At 39.2% G+C, this 25000-nt stretch overlaps 1 protein-coding gene across 1 annotated transcript in view; it reads right to left on the bottom strand.

The window, feature by feature from the left end:
- Positions 1 to 25000, bottom strand: part of LOC119599349 (PIH1 domain-containing protein 1-like) — a gene marked incomplete in the record, with an annotated part of 38626 nt that overhangs the window by 8212 nt on the left and 5414 nt on the right. The window contains 3 exon segments of the mRNA XM_037949105.1: positions 236 to 540; positions 1596 to 1742; positions 2108 to 2293. Coding sequence (XP_037805033.1) covers positions 236 to 540; positions 1596 to 1742; positions 2108 to 2293 — 638 coding nt within the window.

A 25000-nucleotide genomic window follows, 5' to 3' on the forward strand; every position in this document is an offset into this window, starting at 1 on the left:
TTGCACTTGTGAATTTCTGGTTGTAATGCTAACATTGCAGTCCATCCACGGGAGTCTTATTATGCTCCTGAATTTGATGATGACACAATGAATGTTTGCTGACCACAAATGACTAATTAAAAATCTGTAATAATTGATGAATGTGAAAAGACATCGTTTTTGCAAAAATATGCAAACCAAAATTGTTACTGATCTGAAGACACTTAACAAACACTGCAAACAAACCTAAACTCACCATCTTTGGTAGGGAAACCTCAGCCTCCAAACTTTTTTTCTGCTCATCTCCCGTCTTCCTCAGTGTGTATTTTGGCACTATTTTCTTCTTCTCTTTGGAGTTATCTTCTATGGCTTTGGATGACAGCTCTGTTATCAGAGGTTTCTCTGGCACTACCTTTATTGAGGAGGAACTTGTGGCTGACTTCACATCCTCTGGTTTCCAGTGACGGACTCCACTTAATTCTTGGACCAATGGCACTGAGGTCCTCACTGTCTGTTCTGGCACTGTTCCATGGTATTTCTTGTTTTTCAGTACTGTCCAACCTGCAGAGTAATCAATGTAATGTTAATTCTTGACCAGGTAGTGGAATCGATATCTGTTAATTTACCCATTTACCTATTTTTGTTTATACACTCCCTTAAAAAAAATCAGTGTACACGACAAAATAAAATATAATGAGGATCCTGGATGATATGCACTCCAGATTCCAACAGACAACATGTTCTTTGATCCCAGAAACTATCCTAAAAACTTATTAATGAGGCAAGTCTAGCAAAATACTAACAAGAAATGGGCAAAAGTGAATAATGATTTCAACAATGTCAATTTCTAGCAACATCACTTCTCAGGGGAGAAGAAAAGAGCAGTTTAGATAAATGATAAAGATAAGAGTGGAAAAGGCAGAAAGGAAAGGCATAAAAAATGAGAAATAAAAGGTAGATTTTTTTTTAAGGAAAGGATAAACAGAAATGGGTGAAAAAGAGAAGAATGAGGAGGGAAAGAAAGAATGGGACGAAGGGAGAAGGAAGAAAAAAAGGAAGAAACATGAGATGACAGACAGAACGGGATAAGAGGAAAGTAAAAGACAGAAGAATCGAAGTAAGCGAATAATGGAAGAGAGAAAAACAAAACAAAAAGACAGTGGATAAATAAGAAGAGAGGAGAAAGTGAAAATAAATAAGAAGTGAAAAAGAAAAGCAAGAAAGTGAGAAATTACACAAAAGGGAAACAAGCATATGAAATTTGTATGAATGAAAAAAGGGAAAATGTGGAAAAAAAAGGGGGAAAAATGAAAGGTTGCGAACAGAAAGGGGAGGAGGAGGAAGAGATGTCCACATGAAAAAGACTTACTAGTGAAGTAAAGTACCAAAAATCAACAATAATAAAAAAATTATGATGATAATATTACAAATAATATGATAACAATGAAAATAAACAAAACAACAACAATAATAATAATATAAATCATCATTATTAATAATAATAATTACTTTAACAATAACAATAATGATGATGATAGTAATAAAAAATAAAAAAAAAAAAATAAAAAAAAAAAAGATTAATAATAAAAAAAAAAACAGCAACAACAAAACCTCACCATTTTTGTCCAAGGCCATAGTGTATTTTTCCTCGATTCCTTCCATAGTTGCAATCATGAAGAAATTATGGAAGAGAGGATTGTCTGTCATCTTGGTGAAAAATTCCGGATTTATAACCACATCGTAAGCCAAACACACCTCGCCAGCTGTCAATTAAGTCGACGCTATTATTCAGATAATTATCATTAATGAGGAGGACGCCTTTGATATCTTTTAAATGGTTTTCTCTGATAGGGAAACATACCTTCCGCGCGGGGCAACTTAAAATCTATTCCCGATCCATCAATGTGTGTTGGGTGGTTTTTATTTGCAAAATTTAATGTGGAAGATATATTGCAGAGTAATCAAGGTGAGGGGATTTTATTTTTTACAATAAAAATCCAAACGGTATTGTATTACAAGATGAACACACACACACACACACACACACACACACACACACACACACACACACACACACACACACACACACACACACACACACACACACACACACACACACACCACCTACACTTATCCTTCTCCTCGTGCAGCTGGCCAATGGACATCGGGACGCGAAAATCTGACGGCTTGTCGGATTCCAAGATAGCGATCAGCTCTTGGTCGGTGATGTCTTCCGGGGCTGGAATGGCCTCGGAGGTGCACACGTTGATAAACACCTTCTTCTTCTCTTCATTTCGTGTCTTCACGCAAATTCCTGTTGAAGAAAAAGTATGCATGAATAACAAGGCGAGTTTATGTGCGAGTAAACAAGCAAAGTTATCGCACTAATTGTCTGTTTTCGAGATGTTTTTCGGATACAGTTAATGACCAAATGTAGAAATAAAACCCCCCGATCATCTTCATAACGAACTTTCCCAGAAATTTGGCGACTTATTTGGACCCGCTTTCATACATCTTCCAAGACTGAGAAATCTTACTTCTCACCAGACCAAAGGGGTTTATTTGTCTCTAAAATGTCTTTTTTTGATCAATTTCTTTTCGCCTTCTCAATATGGCTTGTTGGGAAGATTGAAAAACTGCCGCAGATTTTCAATATGGCTTGTTGGGAAGATTGAAAAACTGCCGCAGATTTGTCCCCAAAATGACTTACTGAGATGTTTGCTGCTCTTGCATGCTGAAATTGCTTAAAATATTATCTCGAACTAGTTGTTTTGTATGAAAAACAAACAAACAAACAACAAAAATCAACCTCCTCTCCGACTTTTAATAATCATATAAACATAATCAAGAGAGTCATCACAATCTCTTGAAAAACACGCTTCGAGAGAGAGAGAGAGAGAGAGAGAGAGAGAGAGAGAGAGAGAGAGAGAGAGAGAGAGAGAGAGAGAGAGAGAAACGGAGAGAGAGAGAAAACGTTCAGAATAACGTGGCAATTTCAAGTATGATGAGTTTACACATGAAGTATCACTATCATTTGTGCCATATAGTTATATTCAGATAATGAAGAGGAGGAACAAAAGGGATGAAAATTGTAAATATGAAGTGAAGGAAATGAAAGGAATGAAAGAAGTGAAAGTGACTTGCTAAACTTACAAACCGGATAAATATGATTCTAGAGGTTATCTCTGATATGATAATGCTGTCTCACGGTGTCGAAGCTTCCTAGTCAATTCTTCCAATTCTTCCTTTCAATGGCTTCCAGTGATGACCCACTGCCAGAGGAGAAATGAAATCAAACCGTGACGATTGACGGGCAGTTTCATTTCATTTGCGTTCACGGAATGCCATCAATGTAATGTGCTTTTAATGTACTTTTTATTATTCTAGGCGCATCCTGGCAGCAGAAGCTACAGCAGGGGCAATTAACCTGTTTTAAATTTATGTTTCTTAGTGTTAGGTGGGGATGAATCGGGGGAGGGCGAGGTTTTGGCAAGAAGTAACTAAAATGCCTATTAATAGATTTAAATGAATGGAATGTATATCTAAGGATCAAAGCATAAACTTGATGAAAATTATACTTTTTTGGCGAATAGGCCGCTAAATGATCCTGTTAACCTGCTGAAGCAGAAAGGCGCAATGTCAAAACAAACAAATGCATAAACACAAAGACGCCTGTCATTAATATCTCTTACTTAACAAAGCCACAAAACTGACTGGTTCAAAATGACAGTGAATTCTGAGAACTTGAAAGAACACAATTCTTTTTCGAGAAGTTACCATGTAATATGAATTGTCATGATTTCACATATGATCCTGAGAGAAGCAAGAGAGAGAGAGAGAGAGAGAGAGAGAGAGAGAGAGAGAGAGAGAGAGAGAGAGAGAGAGAGAGAGAGAGAGAGAGAGAGAGAGAGAGGGAGGGGGAGGAGAGAGAGAGAGAGGAGGGAGGAGAGAGGGGGGAGAGGAGAGAAAGAGAGAGAGAGAGGAAAAGAGAGAAAGCGAGGAGAGAGAGGGAGGAGAGGATGAGGGGAGAGGGAAGGAGAGAGACAAAAGAGGGGGGAGGGGGGAGAGAGAGAGGGGAGAGAGGAGAGAGAGAGAGAGAGAGCGAGGAGAGAGAGAGGGAGAGAGAGGAGAGGGGAGAGGAGAGGAGAGAGGGGAGAGAGAGATGGAGAGAGAGAGAGAGAGGAGAGAGAGAGAGGAGAGAAAGGGAGAGAGGGGAGAGGAGAGAGAAAGGGAGGAGGAGGGGAGGGAGAGGAGGAGGAGGAGACAGAGAGAGGGGGGGAGAGGAAGAGGGAGAGGGGGAGGGGGAGATAGATAGATAGATAGATAGAGAGAGAGTAACGCTTCCCTCGTCATCATCCCCAGTGTTGCCGCGTTCCCCAGCCCGCATGCACTGCCAGTAAGCAAGCATCCTTCCTCGGTGCCCGTGTTCCGAGGTGACCCTGACCTACCAAGCCTTGCCATCAGCTGATGAATGTAAACAATAACTCTGACGCTCCAACGGACACTGACCCTCGGCTATTGTTAACTGAGCTGGAAATATTGATCTTTTGAAGTATATTCTACATGCAAGACGGAAAAGCTTTTTTTTTTTTTTTACTATTTATAATTCATTTTTCCCTTCACATTTCCCGTTTAAATCTGCGACCAACTGTGTACACTATCTTCATGTTTCCATTTCTGCATCCACAAGCTTGTAAATGGACGGATTTGTAACGTTAAAATTCAAAGGGTACCTGGACAGTATTCGTTTCTCCTGGTGTAACTACACTAATGATGCTATTAATATTTATCCATCCCATATTCCAATGAAGTATACCAATAATCAAAAAGACAAACAATAACCTCTTGAGGAATATAAAAGAAAAATACTGTCGTAATCGCATCACAAGGGACAAGTGGCATTCGCTTTATCACCATTGACAGCAACAACAACAATATCAGCAACTTCATAACAGTAATAATAATTATACTGATGATGATAATAGCGAAAGTTATTGTTATTATCATAACCATTATAATTTACTACTACTACTACTAGTCTAAAAATAATAAAAATGAATGGCAATAAGAGGACGGTAATTAGTAGTAGTAGTATATAGTAGTAGTAGTAGTAGTAGTAGTAGTAGTAGTAGTAGTAGTAGTAGTAGTAGTAGTAGCAGTAGGCGGAGTAGAAGGAGGAGACGAAGAGAGAGGAGAAGAAGGACAACAAAAAGAAAAAAAAGAAAAGAGGAGGCCAAGACTGAAATGACTCACAGATAATACGGCGCCGGTAACCATGACACAGCACGCCCAATGATGTCGACCTCTGAACGCACTTCGAATAAGCAATGTTATAACCCGAAAAAGAAATGTTGTACGACACAGCACTGTCAATAATGACTTAGGGAGTAATACACAGAGCCATGGTCATGACCGCAGCTTCAACTGCCCATAAGACGTTGATGGCAATATGAGGATAATGATAAAAATTAATAATAACGAGAAAGATGGTGATAATAGGGCGAAAATGGAGATGAGGATATATGGGGGGAGAGGGAGGAGAGGGTGGGAGGGGGGAGAGGGAAGGAGGGGGAGAGGGGGAGAAGGGAGAGGGGAGGAGATAGGAGGAGGGAGGGAGGGGAGGGAGGGAGGGAAGGGAGGGAGGGAGGGAGGAGGGAGGGAGGGAGGGAGGGAGGGGGGGAGAGAGAGAGAGAGAGAGAGAGAGAGAGAGAGAGAGAGAGAGAGGTACATAAATAGGGGAAAAAACACATAATACTATTAAAAACGTCAAAAAGAGTAAAAAAAATCAAGAAAACAAGACAAACAAAAAACAAATAAACCTCAAAGGCAATATCAAAAGATCAAACAAAATTGCCACTTGCTTCATCACCTCGATATTGTAACGCGTCGGGAGTGTCACCGTGACTTGGAAATTTTCATTCGTTTACAACTGGATCTGCCCATTAATGAAAGGTCAAAGACAGAGAAAGGAGGGAAAGGAAGAGAGAGGGAAACAGTGGGGAGAGAAAGAGGGACGGACGGTCAGGGGCAGAAAGAGGGACAGCTGACTCAGGGACGCCACGCAGGAGAGTCCCCTGCGTGCCATCCTTCTGAAATTCGCCGAAATCCCACTACGGGCGCTGGCGGCTCTGTCTTTCATTTTCTGTCACGAGATTTTTTTGCTTTTCCTCCCTCTCTCTCTCTCTCTCTCTCTCTCTCTCTCTGTGTGTGTGTGTGTGTGTGTGTGTGTGTGTGTGTGTGTGTGTGTGTGTGTGTGTGTGGGGTGGAGAGAGAGAGAGAGAGAGAGAGAGAGAGAGAGAGAGAGAGAGAGGAAAAGAGAGAGAGAGAGAGAGAGAGAGAGAGAGAAGAAGAGAGAGAGAGAGAAGAGAGAGAAAGAGAAGAGAGAGAGAGAGAGAGAGAGAGAGAGAGAGACGACAGACAGACACACACACACATATAAAATATATATATATATATATATATATATATATATATATATATATATATATATATATATATATATATATATTATATATATATATATATATATATATATATTGCATGTGCGTACGTGCGTCTAATATTAATGCATGTGTATCTGTGCGCGTGCGTATCCAATACTCCCAACATTCCTTTGAAGTCATTCTCAAACAGCCGCATGTCACACGCACACAAGCCCAGGCTAGCGCACTGCTACATCACAATCGAAAAGCATGACAGCACCGCATCTAAACACTCCGAGTCCCTAAAGCGGCTGAACCGATCCACTCGTGTCGCGTGAAAGAGCGGTCCCGTTGTGTCCGAATGCATGGCTGTACTTTCGAGGGTGCTTCAACATCAGGGAGAAAGAAGACCGCGGAATCGTTGACATTGCGGGCACGGAGCGAGGACGAGGCGCGCGCGTTAAGGACAGATTGTGCAAGGTTAAGGGAGGGGCCCTGAAATTTGGCAGAATCAGGGTGAAGGGACAAGGGAATGAGAGGAGAGGGATGGGGGAGGAGGGCGAGGAATGGAGAAGGGTTATTAAGAGAGGGAGGGAGGGAAAGGGAGAGGAGAGTCATGGGAGGGGGAGGAAGAATGAGAGAGAGACTGTGAAAAAGAGAAAGAAAGAGAAAGAGAGAGAGAGGAGAGGGAGAGGGGGGAGGGAGGGAGGAAGGGAGAGAGAGAGACAGCAAGAAATAGAGAGGGAGGGGGACAGGAGGGAGATAGAGAAAAGGAGAGGGAAAGGGAGGAAAGGAGGAAGAGAGGAGAGGGAGGGAGGGAGAGGGAGGCAGAGAGAGAGAGAGAGAGAGAGAGAGAGAGAGAGAGGAGAGCGGGGGGGGGAAGATGCAGAAGAAGAAAGGGAGAGACGGAGAGAGAGAGAAGAGAGGAAAGGAGAGGAGGGGGAGGGAGAGGAAGAGAAAAGAGAGAGAGGAGAGGAAGAGAGAGAGAAGAGAAGAGAGAGAGAGAGAGAGAGGAGAGAGAGAGAAGAGAGAGAGAGAGAGAGAGAGAGAGAGAGAGAGAGAGGAGAGAGAGAGAGAGAGAGAGAGAGAGAGAGAGAGAGAGAGACCCAGCCAAATGTGCCGCGTCACCCTTACGAGCGCTAACACACACACACACTCCCTCTCCTTACAACTTCATCTTCCTTGGATAATCACACAAAACCTGCACCAGCTCCTGTTCTCGGTCGAGCCCAATTCGAGTCCGAGAATAAACTCACTTCGATGATCCTTTGCCACGAAAAGACACGATCCTCATCATGATCTAACGAGGAATCACCAGGAGCTTCGAGAATGTTCCCGAAAGGGGGAGAGAATTGTGCATCGTCACTCATAATCATCGCCAGCCAAAGGGGTTCGCCCGTGGAGGAATTTATTACATACCGATTTTACTTTCAGACAATTAACCTGTGGTAATTTTACTAAAGACTAGTTTCATGTGTCGAGTTTCTTTCTAATCTTAACAAAATCGATAATATACGCGATAAAAAGAAAAGAAAAAATAATGGCAAAAGTAGTATCAACATGTGAAGCCCTCCCACCAAAAAAGGAACAGACTACGACTAAATATATAGACACAACGGTAATCTACTCTTAACACAAATTTTCACAAGCTGTCTCACGCAAAAGATCCGAAACAAAACACAATCTTATACACACATAATCATAGAAAAGACACACACACACAGAAAATACCGAAATCCACCTGTTCATTCAACTGACTGCGCTTGCTGACCACGTGAGCCAGAATTTCCCGCCAAAGACTCTTGGTTGCTTGCGATGCCATGCGACCTTGGGCGAACCTTACCTGCTCTTTGAAGGTCTAAACCGTATTGTTGTTACATCCTAGTCATTTGAGTGTATACGATAAAATGTTTTGTTTATTTTCTTCCAATTTCATCTATTAATTTGTTATTATTTTGGCGTGGAGGGTTGATAACTGTGTCCTGTCTCTTTCTACCTTTTGCTTTGCCTGATTCTCTATTTGTAAGCACGTTGAGATGCCTAACTGTCTATGTGCCTGAACAAAAAAAAATAAGCAAGTGGACACATCATTATTTATCTAAGACTTTCCACTCACGATTCTGCTTTATTCTTTATTTGCTAATCCCTCCTCCTCCTCCTACCACCTCAGTCTCCCACCCAAGCGCGCAGTCAGGGTCGACCCCCTCGCGTATCTTCGAAATTACTTCCTTTTACTTGCCTCTGAATCGATCGGCGCTTGATTACTCTGCACGTCAACAAACACCCACCCTTGCCTCGCGAAAATACATAAGTGTTTATACAATTATGGAAATAATATGTAAAAGGTAGTGGGTGTAAACAAAAAAACTAAAATGTTAGGTGATAACTCTATATTTTGTAATACAGATAATAGTAATATAAAAACATACATACATACACACGAGAAAGACAGAAAAAGAGAGAGAGATAAAAAGGGAGGTAAGGAGAAAAAAGAGAGGAGAGAGATCAGATACGATGGTCGGTGAACAATAACAATACTAATGCAGTAATCATAGTAATGATGATAAAGTCAACACGTTAAAATAATTTTCACGCACAAAAATAACTGAAAATAATTTACCTGGCAAATAAGCAACGTTGGTGAGACATGAAAAAGTAATTTGTTAACATAACATGATAAACTGACCTTATTAGAGTTTTACAGGTTTAATATTTATAAAACGAATAAAGGTTTTTAAATGCATAACACAATAACCCATAAAGTATATAATGCCAAGCTACGCTATTGCTACAATGTAGGAGCAGGCGGTCTCGTTTGCTGGCTCCATATACATGGCATATCTCTCTGTCTCTGTCTCTGTCTCTCTCTCATCAGCTACAAATATAATTTATATTGCAATAATTTTGCATCACAGACAAAACGGAAAGAAAGTGAAACAAAAAAAGTACAGAAAATGGACTACAACTTGGATTCATACACCCTTATCTCCAAAGTCAACATAAAAAAACTAAACCCCAGCCCACATCAACCGAATAAAGTGAGAAGGGGAATTTTACCCTAAACGAGACAGAACGAAGAAGAATTAGGTTAGACATGCAAATACACCTTAGTGCCTCACTGGCTGACCTTTATTACGGCGCCTTCCCACTGAAACCGATCAGATTCCGTATCTTATCCGCTGATAGATAGGTGAGGTCGCGCCAATCTGAATCCATATCGGGATATACTGATCGGGTGTGATTCTCTGACTGTCTGAGTGAGAGGAGGACACAAAGGGAGGAACGAAAGCGGGGAGGGAGAGAAAAAAAACGGACGCGGTGGGAGTTGGAACAAGACAATGACAAACAAACAACACACCACACTGCATATACTTAAAAATACAAATATCGAGCCTGATTAGTATTTTTTGTTTTGTATAATAATATATGTTACAAAATAAATATAACATATAACATATGTATATTGTATGTATGTATGTATTATATATATATATATATATATATATATATATATATATATATATATATATATATATATATATATTGAAAAAGAAATTACGGAAAGGGAAAGATGTCAAAAGATGATTACATTCCACGGTTCCTCCTCGTAACCGTTTCGGCTAATCTGCCTGAATTTCACCTGTGACTCAACCGTTCCAAAGCCTTAATAAATTCGCATGACCCGCAACATACCATGTACTTTCTCCGTGTTGCGGCTGACATGACTTCAAAGGAAGCGTGCGCCGCAAACGAACTGAAAGGGAATGTCTGTTTTGCTCTGAAGGGAAAATGTCTACTAAAAGCTTGGAAAGGAGCCTCCCAAAAGCTTTAAAAGGAAAGCGTCTGCCTTGCAAAGCGCTTGGGAGGAAAGCTGTTCAGGAGGGCGTTGCCCGGAACCCGGGTAATGCTGCTCTTGCGTGAGGCTTTTGCTGAACCTGCTGCTGCACGTCAGTCACGATTAAGATGAAACACATGCCTCCTTATCAAAATATTTTTTTTTCTTTGGCTATTATATCTATATATGCGTAACAATTTGTGTATTCTACTATATCTATTGACACTAAGGTGTTTCGAAACTGCAGTCGTAAGTGCACAGGAACGTGGAAAAATATCCACAAAAGATGGACTGTTAAAAATGGCAATACAACAAAATTAACAGCAATAACAGAATTAAAACAATACCATAACACAAGAACAATAGCGGCAACAACATATCAAGAAGTGTTAATGAAATCACAAACTACCATATCCAGGAAGATAATTGAAACAAAGAAAAACACACGCATTAAACGACGACAATAAGAAATAAATTAAATAATCAATAAAATGACACCTAAGATGGCTCAGGTGACTAGGTGAGCCAGACACTTCGTCTCCCCCCCCCTTTCCGCACCTGGAACCCTCAAGGCCGAGCAAATACACAGGACGCACAATGACGCGGACAAATGAAGCTTCGGTTGCCAAGGTCATCGCCTGCCCCGCGCACACTGGGGGAGATCAATGAAAGCCTGGCAGGTCTTGGGGTGAAACGGCACATTGTCTTGAAGGTTTAAAGCGCAGGGACGTGCGAGTTGAAAACTTTAATCGCTATATACATGATACCTATGGACATGCCTAGATACTACGGGCTTACCTGCTTCACACACTGCTTCACAGAATAAACCTAAATCACACATTACCATAACACGATTCGGGCAACTGAGTCCTTTTCTAAATATGTACTTATAAAATAAAGCAAAATAAATCCAACTTGTACGCATATTTAAGAATTAAGGGCTTATTACCTTGGGGAAGAAATTACTCATGTAACTGAAATAAAAATACTAAACACGAGAACTAATTGCAAGAGTCAGTAAAAAAAGGAAGGAGATAGAGAGAGAAAGAGAGAGAGAGAGAGAGAGAGAGAGAGAGAGAGAGAGAGAGAGAGAGAGAGAGAGAGAGAGAGAGAGAGAGAGAGAGAGAGAGAGAGAGAGAGAGAGAGAACCCCCCCCCCCCAGGCAATGAAGCCTCCACCTCTGCAAGAATTCCAACCGACTGGCCCAAACACCTTGAACCCTGAGGCAAGGCTTTACCTTACCCAGGAAGACGAAGAAGAAGAAAACGAAGAAGAAAAGGGAGGTCCACACCTTGCAACCCCACCTTTCATCTCTTCACAACTCGAGAAGCGCTTTCAGTCAAGCAAGCACACACCAAACACACGCCACGCACGCCAGGTATTTCCAGATTCCCCGGTTCTCCCGAGTTTCCGGGAATTTCCTGCGGGGGGGGTCAGGGGGGGGGGGCATATGCGCTCGCGGCCGAGGACAACCGACCGGGACTAAGGTCTACATTAGTATAAATATAAGTGCTTATATAGACCTTGAGCGGATATCTCTGGCGTCGTCACGTTCGTGGTGGGGCAAATTGGTACGTAATTGGAGAACTGGTCACTTTTTCATTTTAGGAAGGTGAATCAGTTTTATTATACAATAAACAGTGATGTGCTGTTCGTATTACGGTATAACATGCCATTCATTTTTTCATCACCTTTCTCTCTCTCTCTCTCTCTTTCTCTTTCAATATATTTATACCTATGTTTATATAAACATGCCTAAGGATGTATCAAAGTGTAACGAAGTGTTAGGGGTTTCGATGTTACAAAAAAGGCCTAACATACATCATTAATACTACATTAACTCCCCCAACACACACACACACATTCCATGTAAATCATTTAAATATAAGCTTAAAATTCCATCACTGTCTTACACTTCTTTTCCCCTCAACACCCTCTTTAATTACTCACACCCTGCAGTATAAGACACCAACAATTACACTGTAATATCAAATTAAGCGACTTAATTACACACGCTTACTTCTGTTTTTTCGACCTCCCTTCTCTTAAATACTCATATTCCTCTTTCAAGTACCAAGCAAAAGCTGTAAATTCCATCGACGTTATAGGTTTATTTCACCACAAAAACAATCATCCTTCTTCTTTTCTTCCGAAAAAAACAGTTCGAAAATTACTCCAGACAGTTATATGACTCAATCACCTACCATATAGAAATCTCTTTTTCAAATAAAAAGAAAAAAAAAAAAAAAAAAAAAAAAAATATGAGGTCTTATAACATTACCCAAGCTCGCTGCCGAAGTTACAAAAATATTATGATCTTAAGCTACATACTACCCAAGGCTTCTGCTGACCGTAAGCTTATCAATATGATAATCAGTGAACCGTGATAAGAGCAGCTACGGCCTCGCGAACATCTCGAGAAGGGCAGAAGGGGGGGTGGGGCAATGGCAGAGGCCTTTTCTTCTTCTTCGTCTTTCTTTTTTTGAGTACATGGAGAGGAATAAAAATGGGTTTGAATCTTTTGGCTGGAGAATCTGTTTGCTCTCTCCCTTTCTCTCGCTTTCGCCCTCTCTCTCTCTCTCTCTCCCCACTCCGATTTTATTTGTCAGTGTTTATCTCATATTTCCCTCCCCGGTAGGCCGGGCCACATATGAAGGGCCCGGGCGATGCTAGAACTTCGCAAATCTCACAAGCAAACCTCCCCGGTAATCTAAACTATATATCCAGGAAGCTCTGTAGGCCTATACGGAAAGACCCCCAAACCCAGGAAGATGTGGTCTGTCCACGAAAATCTCATATTTCTATTTTTTTTTCCATCAAACTAGTAAGGTAAAAAATAACAGAAATAAAATAGACTATGTACAGCACACCGATGCGGGCCTCCCCCGTCTATTTTTTTCCACCCTACTTCGACTTTAACAAGCAGACATGCTCAGAAAAATAACTAGGTGTGTGTGCGGTTAGAGTGAGGGGAGGTGGGGCAGGGAAGGGAGGGAAGAAAAGGAAAGGGAAGGGAGGGAAGAAAAAGGGCAGGGAAGGGAGGGAAAAGGAAAGGGGAAGGGAGGGAAGAAAAGGGAAGTGGAAGGGAGGGAAGAAAAGGGGAGGAAATTAGGAAGGCAGGTAAGGAAGAGTTTTGGAAGGGGAGGGGATTCGGAAGCAAACGGAGGGGAGGGAAACAGAGGGAAGAAAAGAGGAGGAAATTAGGAAGGGAAGGGGGTTGGAGGGGAGGGTGAGGGGAGGAGTTTGGGAAGGGATGGGAAGGGAAGGGAAAGAAGGGTTGGGAGAGGGGGGAATTGGGAAGGGAAACGGAGAGAAAGGGTGGGGTGGGGGGGGGGGGCGTCAAGACAGCGCACTACCTTTGCCAACGCAAACATCCGCTAACACCAACTTTCGTACAAAACATAACTGGGAACTCACTGTCTCTGCCCATGACTGTCCCTCCCCCCCTTTCTCTTTCTTCCCTCCTCTTTTCCCCTTTTCTCTCTCCCCTTTCTCTGTCTGACAGTGTACCTATCTCTTTTTCTCCCTATATCTAGTACCTTCCTTCAACCCTCTATCATTCTTTTCTCTCTGTTCTATTTTCCACTTATAATTACCCACTGCCCTCAATAACAGAATGAATGAGAGGTGCCAGTTAGGGAATTATCATAACAACAATTGTAGTTGTTGATGATAACTGTTGAGTAGATAAGGATAATGGTAGCGATAACAATTGGAATATGATGCAATTACTGGTGGACATAGTGCAACTTTCGTAATATAGAGCCAAAAAAAATAAATAAATAAGTAAAATAAATAAATATAAAATTAAATAAATAAATAAAGTACTTGCTTTGAAATTGTGTGAAGGACTCTACAAGTGCCCATAAGACGATGAAGAAGAAAAGAAGAAGAAGAAGAAGAAGAAGAAGAAGAAGAAAAGAAGAAGCAGAATAAGGACAAGAAGAGGCAAATGAAAAATAATAAGCAGCAAAAGAACAACGACAAGGAGGAGCAGAAGAAAAAGAGAAAGCAGACGACGCAAAATACGGAGGAGAAAGGGGAGGAAAAGAAGACGAAGAACAACAGAAACAAATGTAAGCAAAGGAGGAAACGAAGGAGAAAATAAAAGAAAAGGAAAAGATGAGGAAGAAAAAAGACAAAAAATAAACCCAAGATAAGAAAAACATTAAGGAGAAAAAGAAATAGGAGGAAGAGAAGAGATATAATAAGAACAAGAACAATCAGCACAAGAAAAAGAAGAACTAAAAGAAGAAGAAGAAAGAGGAGGGGGAAGAGCAACATGTACAAGAAAAAGAGGAAGAAGAAGAAAAGAAGAGGAAGAAGAAAAAAAATGAGATATATTAGCACTTGGCCGACCTCTTCCGATACCGCTCTCACTCCGCGCCGAAGGAGAGACAACGAAAGAGAGCGAGAGAGAGAGAGAGAGAGAGAGAGAGAGAGAGAGAGAGAGAGAGAGAGAGAGAGAGAGAGAGAGAGAGAGAAAGAGAGAGAACAATAACAATTCTTACACTGTCCATTGTCGAACAGCCACAGGATAGCGTTACCAAGAGTTCGTGTTACACTGTTATACCATATACTACCCTTCCGTCCCTCTGCACGCAGACTACACTGGGGACAGGGCAGTTTTTGGAACGGAATTGCGATCAGTATATCTTATTTTTTCACCTTATCATATCAACATTCATACATAGATACGTATATAGTACGAACCTTACTATTACTATTGCCTTTATCATTATTATCATTATTTTTACTACTAGTACTATCATTACTACTATCAATACCATTATTACTACTACTACAATCATCATCATCAAGGGGCTAACGCCGACGGGGGCGCATGGCCGCATCCACCCTTCGCTTCCAGCCACGAGGATCCCTCGAGGCGAGTCTCCAGGCAGGAACACGGCGCATCTCTAATTCCTCGCGTCAGGCCTCGTCGAGCTGCCCAAGCCATGATCTCCTAGGTCGTCCCACAGGCCTCCTCCACCCAGGGTTGTCTCGCAGAGAGACAACTACTATAATTAGTCATAATCATTACTATCATCATTATAACTATTACCATCATTATTGTCATCATCATTATTACTGGCTTATTAAAAACTGACTACATAGTGAAATGTTGATGTGACAAAAGGTCGAGGGACGTTCTGTCATAAAATGATGTTGAAGTTTTGACGGTATCGAGACTAGCACGATATCTCTGTCTCTGTCTCTGTCGGTCTCTCTCTCTATATATATAAACTTTATATAAAAACAATAAGTTTTATCAGTCATCCGAAAAGCTCTTATCATGTGGTAAATCTTTGAGCTTTATCAAAGACACTTCAAATCAATAAACTGGTTACGACCTGTACACTGATAAAACTGGTCTACGGACGGGGTATGTGTGACGTTATTGCTTGCGATTGGCCAGTGTTCGTGTGACGTTATGATGACGCATTTTACTCATTATCACTATTTCTTTCCATCTCTCGTGCAGAGGAGAGGAGAGAGAGAGAGAGGAAGAGAGAGAGAGAGAGAGAGAGAGAGAGAGAGAGAGAGAGAGAGAGAGAGAATTTCCACTTGGCTATTGAAGAGGCATTCTTTTAATTTCGTTTTGAAATTACAAGAGCTGGCAATGTCAATAATATTACCTGTTGCAAATCTTGGGACCACGTATTTGAATTTATCGTGTTCGCTTCCGTATGTGATGGTTTGACAAAAAGAGAATTTACCTGACGTGTTTGGACACCTGATGTGTTCCCCACAGTTTGCATGGGAAATATCCATTGTGGATAATTCCCATGAATGAATTTATGAATGAAAACATCTGTATCAGAACTGCAATCAAAATAGTTTTTGTATATGCGGGGAATGTGATGTTACTAATATTACCTAATGCAACTCTTGCAGCAAAGTTTTGTAATGTTTATACTTTCTGCATCTGGATTTTGTTAGCTGAATCCCAAAAAAGGAACGATAGTTAATTATGCTAGTTTGCACATTAGCGATTTGATTTCTTACGTGAATCAGTGTGCCTATTGCTTTCCTGTGTATGCTGTCAACGTATTTCAAATGTCATATATCTGTCTAAGTGTCCTCCTAGATTTTTGGTCGGGGTTACCATCTACTGGCGATGCGCGGGAACTGAACGCGGGTCAGTAAGATTGCAAGCTACCACTGCGCCACACAGCAGAGAGAGAGAGAGAGAGAGAGAGAGAGAGAGAGAGAGAGAGAGAGAGAGAAGAGAAGAGAAGAGAAGAGAAGAGAGAGAAGAGAAGAGAAGAGAAGAGAAGAGAAGAGAAGAGAGAGAGAGAGTTTGCCTTAGTTTACCATGAAATGAACTTGAAGCTTCATCAAGTCTTTCCTTTCATCTTTCTGTGTGTGTATGTGTGAAAGAGAGAGGGGAGGGGAGAGAGAGATAGAGTGAGAGAAGAAAAAGAGAGAGGGGAGAGGAGACAGAGGGAGAGGAGAACGAGAAAGAGAGAATGAAAGGGAAGGAGGGAGGGAAGTAGAGAGACTGAGAGAGAAAAAGAGGAGAAAAATAGAGACAAGAGAGAGATACCGGGGAAAGAGAGAGAAAGAGGAGAAAAAAAGATGAAAGACAGGGAGATTGAGAGATAGAGAGGGAAGGGGGGCGGGACAGAAAGATGAGAGAAGAGAGAGAGAGAGAGAGAGAGAGAGAGAGAGAGAAGGGAAGAGAAAGAGAGAAAAACAAAAAAGCCAGAGACATCCCGTCCTTGTGGCCATTGATTCCTCCACCCTAATATATATCCCAAATCACAGCGCGCACACTTTTCTCAGAGCTGTAAGGAATTCGACTTTTAAGTTATGAGTCTCCAGTAAGAAGTGCAAAGGAAAACCACAACTACATATGAATACCTGGATTATATGAACAGTCCAAATATAGCACGTGCATATATGAATAAATATAATGCATGTATCAATTCGCAGAGGCCAATATTAATACACAATGAATTATAATTTATCAACGTTTCATGATATCATTATTAAAAAAATCTATTACATGTATTAAAACACATTAACTAATGACACAATAAATAATTATAAAATTATAAAATAAAAGTATAACATATAAAAAAAATAATAAATCATGCAACTTAAATTTCAAAATAAATTTCAAACAAGCAACAACTTTCAAAAACCTCAAATATTATCTAAACAACACCAACACAAAAACAAAACACCAACACCACCAAAAACAACAATAACAGCACCTCCACCACCAACAGCAACACCAACAATAACACCACCACCACCAAAAACAACACCTCCACCACCAACAGCAACACCAACAACAATAACAGCACCTCCACCCCAACAATAACACCACCACCACCAAAAACAACACCTCCACCACCAACAGCAACACCACCACCACCAAAACAATAACAGCACCTCCACCACCAACAGCAACACCAACAACAACACCCACCAACAAACACCACCACCAATAACAACAATTAGTGAACGCCTCGATACCCTCTTCTGTTGCAGCCGAAAGTATCAGAATCGACGTGCATCTTTAGACCCCCCCCTTCCTCAAGTGCTGAGTCATTGTGATATTATCATTTCAACTTTATAAGAAGTCTTCTACGGATATAAAAAAAAAAAAAAAAAAAGTCAATGAAACTCTATACATAGAATTATTATTGATTGTCACACATGTACTCAATTTATTTTGGGCATTCTTTATCTTAAACTATATATATACACATTTTTTTTTTACTATTCCATAAGACTAAATGATAAAGATAACCCACTTTGAGACAACTTCCCACAGATGTTTCACTTCTCAGCCGTCTCTCGGACACTTTGTCTATCAGTATCACTTCATTACAGACATATGTAAGTAACAGGATTTTCTAAAATCTCCTGCGGGTAAATTTTAGTTCTCTAAGCAAGGGGATTTTAAATCTCAAATATAAGGAGAAGACTAGTGACACCGTGGTCGTATATGCATAGCCATTTCCAAAAATTGTTATATCATTTGAAATTACTTACAACTAAATTTTGTTAAAGTCTTCTTAAATAGTTTCAATTAATATACCATTATCGCACAGTATGTTGTTTTTAAGTGACGTCATGCCCGATTTTCGTGACCGATAGCAGAACAGTCAATGGAGTCTCGAATCAGCTTAAACTGGTTTGCTCAAGACCACCCAAGTTGCTTTATTACGCTGCAAAATGAGAATTAACAAATATTTTATGATTTGGCTTGAGAGTGGAAAGACAAGGGCAAGACATAGTTTTGCATTTCAATCTAGGGGGAAAAACACATTTCTTATTAACACATAACAGTAATTCCAGTGGGTCTAAACTACAATGGCATAACAGGCAAACGATCTGCATACAATGTTGTTTATCTGGAAATCAAATAATCAATAACGTACGAGCGAGTGTGGGCACGAGCGCGCGCGCGTGTAAGTATTAGGGAACCTAACCTGAACTTCTCTAATTTCGAAACGGTTTGGATGAGTGATGTTATCTATGCTGATAACACCAACAAGATGGACGGGGTTAACCTCTGACAACTTTGATAATTCTCCTCAACGCTGTACAATGGCATTTTCTCTCTCCCAGTGAAACAAACGAACAAATAAATAATTAGTGCAAATGAACGCAGCCGCAAGCATTTCTAACGACCTGACCTACCGAACCAGGAACTCCGAAAGTACAAACCACAATCAATTTTCATTCCCACCAACAAACCGATTAAACAAATTAACCACTAAATAAATAAATAACCCAAAAACTCTCGACGCTTGACTCACCGACATGAACAGCAAGACGATCGATATGTCGAATCGAATCCCTTTCAGCACCCAAATGGAAACGATAAGAGACGGGATCGATAGTTCACAACGCTTATCGTGACACCCAGTGAGGAAGGCGCTTGGGTGTCCAAACACGCTGTAGCCTCTCCGTGCTGATATCATGTATTTCATAATTATCATCAAAATGATTAAAAAATGTATCATTATTATGATTATCCTCCTCCTCCTCCCCAATAATATCACCATCAATATCAATATTACTAATATTATCATTTACATTACTATTATTATTACAATTTTAATAATTTTTACTATTATCCTCATTATCAATATCATTACTATTAATATCATTATCATTACCATAATTACAATCATTATTCATCATGACCGTCATAATGTTGATCATTACCATTATTATTATTACAAAAATCTTACATAAAAATGCTGTCAAATACAAACGTATCTTGGCAACGCTGTGTAATCTACGTTCACCATAGAATAATATAGAAAGAGAAAAAACAAAATCAAAAGTTATGATTGAGAAAATGACTCCACAACTTCGTTTGCCTTGTAAATCTATTAGATAATGTTCATTCATGCATTTTCTACATTTGCCACAATGAATTGTTATAGGGAAAATCGTTCAAGAAAATACCCATATAACGGTGACAAAAAGACAGATGTGATGTTCTATAAGTGTTTAAACGTGGTGTGTAGTGACGTTATGTAAGAGGGCTAGGTTATTCAACGATTTAGATAAAGGTCGTTTCCACAAAGGCGATTAGTTCATATGCAACATAAAAGTAATTTTACATCGCAAACTGCTCATCTTAATTGGTAATAACTCTCATAAATAGCAATTTACTTCCTTCACTACAAATTGAGCTTGATAACTGTGTAAACGAATTGGATAATGCCCCCTCCCCCACCTCACGCACACGCACACAACTGGACAAACGTTATGTGGCAAGGGTGGTTTAGCACTGGCACTCCGGTTTCATACCCGGAGTGACCTAGGTTCGTGGATAAACGTGAAAACTTTTGCAGTCGTATATAACACTTCACGGAAACGATCTTCTCTGCGCTTGTTATAAAAACCTAAGTTGCCTTTACCACTCCAAATTTTGTGGGCTCGCTCTCTCGTTCAGGGGTCATATTGGTATCCTGTATGTTACTATTTTGCTACAATGCACAACTTATTATATAACTAAGATAATACCTAAAGCAGGGAACGTACAGATCTTAAATATTTCGGATCACTGCAACTCTGGGGAGGATGGTTTAACCTATTAAATATAGTTCGTATTCCAGTCGAAGATATGGGTAATATTCCAAGGCAGTCCATTCATTTTTTCCTTGTTTTATGCCAAATATAAATAAACAAATGGAACTAAACACTGAAGACACCAAGTAGTGGCTATATTTTACATAGACTATTTATATGCCTAACAGTCATGTATTTGGCAATATCCTATCAACAGACCCCATGCAGAGGAGAGGTCGGCAGAGCAACCACTTCACGGATGCCATGCCAATCGTATCAACAAGTCCTCAGCTAGCAGTTGCTTGATCACATTTGTTTATATTCATTTATATTTGCTAAAAATAAACAATAACAATGGACTAATGAAACGGCTGCACTCGAGCATGCTTTTATCCTTGTCCTTGACCTGAATGCAATTCACGTTTAAACATTTAAAGAACTAATGGTCCGAAATTACCTAATTTCAAAAGTTCGTTATTCTTAAAGTGACCGCGAATAAACGAATATTGTGTATCGACCAATCAGGTTCTTGGCTATGGAAGCAGGATCAGCTTCTGACCAGACAAAAAACAAGGCGACTATAGCTCGATCGCGTGCAGAGTACAGGCCAATATGCCTTTTGCAACTAAAATGCTGGACACTTTCACTCTCGTACCGCCAATCCCTTTAGATCAAGTGTGACAGGCCTTCACCACGGAGCGCGTAAAAATCCTCAGTGATAAACACATTCAACCTTGGGAACAAGTGAAGTCGGTTAACTTCTATCTGGACGCATTAAATAAATATTTATTTGATTTCAGTTAAATAACATATACATACATTTGTATATAGTATATATACAATGTATATACACATGCATGTACGCATACATATCTAAATAAAAAGCAATATATATATATATATATATATATATATATATATATATATATATATATATATATATTCATACACATATATGTGTGTGTGTGTGTGTGTGTGTGTGTGTGTGTGTGTGTGTGTGTGTGTGTGTGTGTGTGTGTGTGTGTGTGTGTGTGTGTGTGTGCGTGCGTGCGCGCTCGTGCGCGTATATAAACATACATATATATATATATATATATATATATATATATATATATATATATGTATGTATGTATGTATATATGTATGTATATATATATATATATATATATATATATATATATATATATATATATATATATATATATATATAGAGAGAGAGAGAGAGAGAGAGAGAGAGAGAGAGAGAGAGAGAGAGAGAGAGAGAGAGAGACTGATACAGCTGTTGAATGACGTATACAAAAGAGAGAGAGAAAAAACAATAAAGAGAGAGAGAAAAAGACTAACCGAAAGATAAAAGAGCAAAAGACCAACGGACACCATACACAAAGGGCATCACTTTGTTCAATATACAACTTCAACAACAATTCGGCGTTTCACCTGGAAAGTTCTAGTGACATGATAAGGCGTTTGCTCACCTGACGTAACCACACTCTGATAAGATTATTTACTTATCAGAATAAACGATCAGTGGATAAAAAAGTTGAATGGTGAAATAACAATAGGAATAATAATAATAATGTTACTATTAACTAAACAATATCTATAGCAACAAAATTGGTAATCGAATACTACTACTACTACTACTAATTATTATTTTAATATTATAACTACCAGTAATAATAATAAAAAATAATAAACAAAAATATACTGAAACAATAAGAATATTTCATAATAATTAATAACAATAATAATTGCAATAACGATAATTATAGTAATGATAATAACGACATAAATGATAACAACAATGATAACAGCAACAACATAAGCAATAATAATAACAATAATAATAATAATAATAATAATAATAATAATAATAACACTACTACTACTACTACTAATAATAATAATCGCAACATGAAATGATAATAACGGTGGTAATAGTAGCAATAGTATTAATATTAATAGTAGTAGTGGTAGTAGTAGTAGTAGTAGTAGTAGTATAGTAGTAGTAGTAACAACAGCAGCAAGAACAATAATAATAATAACAATAAAAAATAACAATAACAAATGCAACAATAATAACAGTATTATTATCATCATTACCAGCACTACTACATTATTACAACTATCATTATGATTATCATAATCATCACCACCAACATCAATGATAACGGACATCCTGATAATCCTTACGACCTAAGCATAATTTTAGTTGACTCCCCCCCACCCCCACCCGCAGTTAATTTTACCACCAATTACCGTGCTCATACACTCACAGAATCTGCATGACTTTGACCTCGATATCTTATTTCAGAAAAAAAAAAAAACTTGCATAACGCAGCAGTGTTTCACATCAGTGATAAGCCAGCTGTTGGGAGCCTAACATAATTTACCAAAGTCCCATATTCTTCTATCACAATTGACGTCAGGTGGTTTTCATGGCTTAGGCCGTTTTCACACCAAGGTGGCACGTCAGGCAATTTTCACTCGATTCACAAGATGGCATCAGCGGAGAATGTCATAAGTTCTAGGTAATCTTGTAACAATCATCTATCTGTCACTTGGTGGAGGACTTTGGGGTAGTCTGAGGCAAACTTGTTCCAATGCCCTCTACACATAATGAACAGTTGCCAGCACCATTTTTGATGGCAGCAAACGAGGCCTCTCCTGTTTGTTTACATTCTCGTACTACGTATCATTTGAATGGATTGGAGCATGAGATCAGTGATACAAAATTCGAAACAAAGCACTGAACGAATACCCTGAAAATGCTTGTATGGATTCTTATTTTTCACAAACAAAATATTTTGAGACTTTCACTACGGAGACTAAAGTTATTGTGGTAATGTAGTACCATACAAACATTAGTATTTATCCACAGCTTGTACAAATGTTATGCTGATTTGTTCTGGAAGAGGCACAGTTGTGCACGAGAGCATTGCTTCCTCCTGCAAGACCTCCCGTGATTACCCTCATCCAAAGCCTCACTTGGCGAAGCATCGTTTCAAATGTGTTGGGTGGAAATCTGTCTAGACACTTCGAAAGTACTCAATGTATATTATAAATCCTTATTTATTATATGTAATTTGATTTCAATATTATCTTACTAATGATGACTAAGCCTTAGGGATTACAAGGTCCTACAGGAGGTAGGACGATTCTCAAAACTATCTATCCCCCCTATATTTGGGCAGATTTTCTGTAGGGTTTTACACAAGTTATCGTTTTTTCATGGCAAATGGAAAACTTTTTTTTTTCTTATGCCAAATTTGGGAAACTTTTAGGGCATATATATATTCTTTTTATTATATATATTGTATTATATTATATATATATATATATATTTTTTTTTTTTTTTTTTCATTTTTTTATTTATCATTATTTTTTTACGGCAAATGTGGAACACAGGTCTGACAATGCTCTTGCTAATCTGGGAAATCAAGAAACAATTTGAATTTCGTCATCTAACTAAGCTTGATTCTGGGATCTTTGCTATACAAAAATGTGGATTCCATTATTTTTTAAAAATTGTTTCTTCAATTTATGAATATTTGCGGACTTCTAACAGGCAAACATCAAATTCTTATTTCTCAGCCTGTATCGTGTCCTGGTTAATTAATTGTTAATGATTAAAAGCAAGAAAAATGTGCTAGACATCTAAGGTCATGTAGTACTATAGTTAATGTTAGGGAAGGGTGGTTGAGTTAGTGATTAGTTGTCTAAGCTGGGCAAAGGAATTGGTGAGTGAAAGGGTAAGGGTCGGGTGTGGTAAGGGTGTGGTAAGTGCGTTTGAGGAAAGAGAATAGGTTGTTGAAGCAGAAAGTGTGGGATTCTGTAAGGTTGTCTGATAGGTTGGGAGATCAGTGAAGGGAGGATAGGTGGGGGAAAGCAGAGGTTATCGTGTCCTGTAAAATATCAGTAAATCAATTTCCTGCCTCTGGACACGGCTGTAACAGGAGGAGGTCACACCGAAGATTTTTTCCCTTTCTCGTTTGCGATGCCACCATCCTTCCCGTTTGCCTGCTTCGCCTAACCTCGGGCCCTAGCAACAGCAGTAGTTGTAACAGTCGCAGTGATAACAGTAGTAGTAGCAATGGTAATAATAGCATTCGAAATACTTTTAGTGCAGTATTTTTATTTTATTTATTTATTTTTTTTTAACGGTAGGTTCATGTTTGACCCGCCGTGGTCACAGCATGATACTTAACTGTAGCTTTCATGTTGTGATGCTCTTGGAGTGAGTACGTGGTAGGGTCCCTAGTTCCTTTCCACGGAGAGTGCCGGTGTTACCTATTTAGGTAATCATTCTCTCTATTTTATACCAAGCGCCGCATGCGCTTGGTATAAGTAGCAGTAATAGTATTTGAAGTACTTTTAGTGTCGTAGCAGTAGTAGTAAAAATAATTTTAATAGCAGTAGTAGTAGTAGTCACAACTGTTGTCGTATTATTATTATTATTATTATTATTAGTACTACTACTAGTAGTAGTGCTGATAATAATAATAATAATAATAATAATAATAATAATAATAATAATAATAGTAATAATAAAAATAATAATAGTAATAATAATAATAACAACAACAACAATAGTAGCATCATTAGTAGTAATAGTAGCGGCAGTAACTGTAATGGTAGAGGTAGAGGTAGAGGTAGAGGTAGAGGTAGAAGTAGGAGTAGAAGTAGTAGTAGCAACAGTAGCAGTGGCAGCAGCAGC

The sequence above is a fragment of the Penaeus monodon genome, chromosome 42 (genome assembly GCF_015228065.2).
Source record: "Penaeus monodon isolate SGIC_2016 chromosome 42, NSTDA_Pmon_1, whole genome shotgun sequence".
Lineage (NCBI taxonomy): Eukaryota > Metazoa > Arthropoda > Malacostraca > Decapoda > Penaeidae > Penaeus > Penaeus monodon.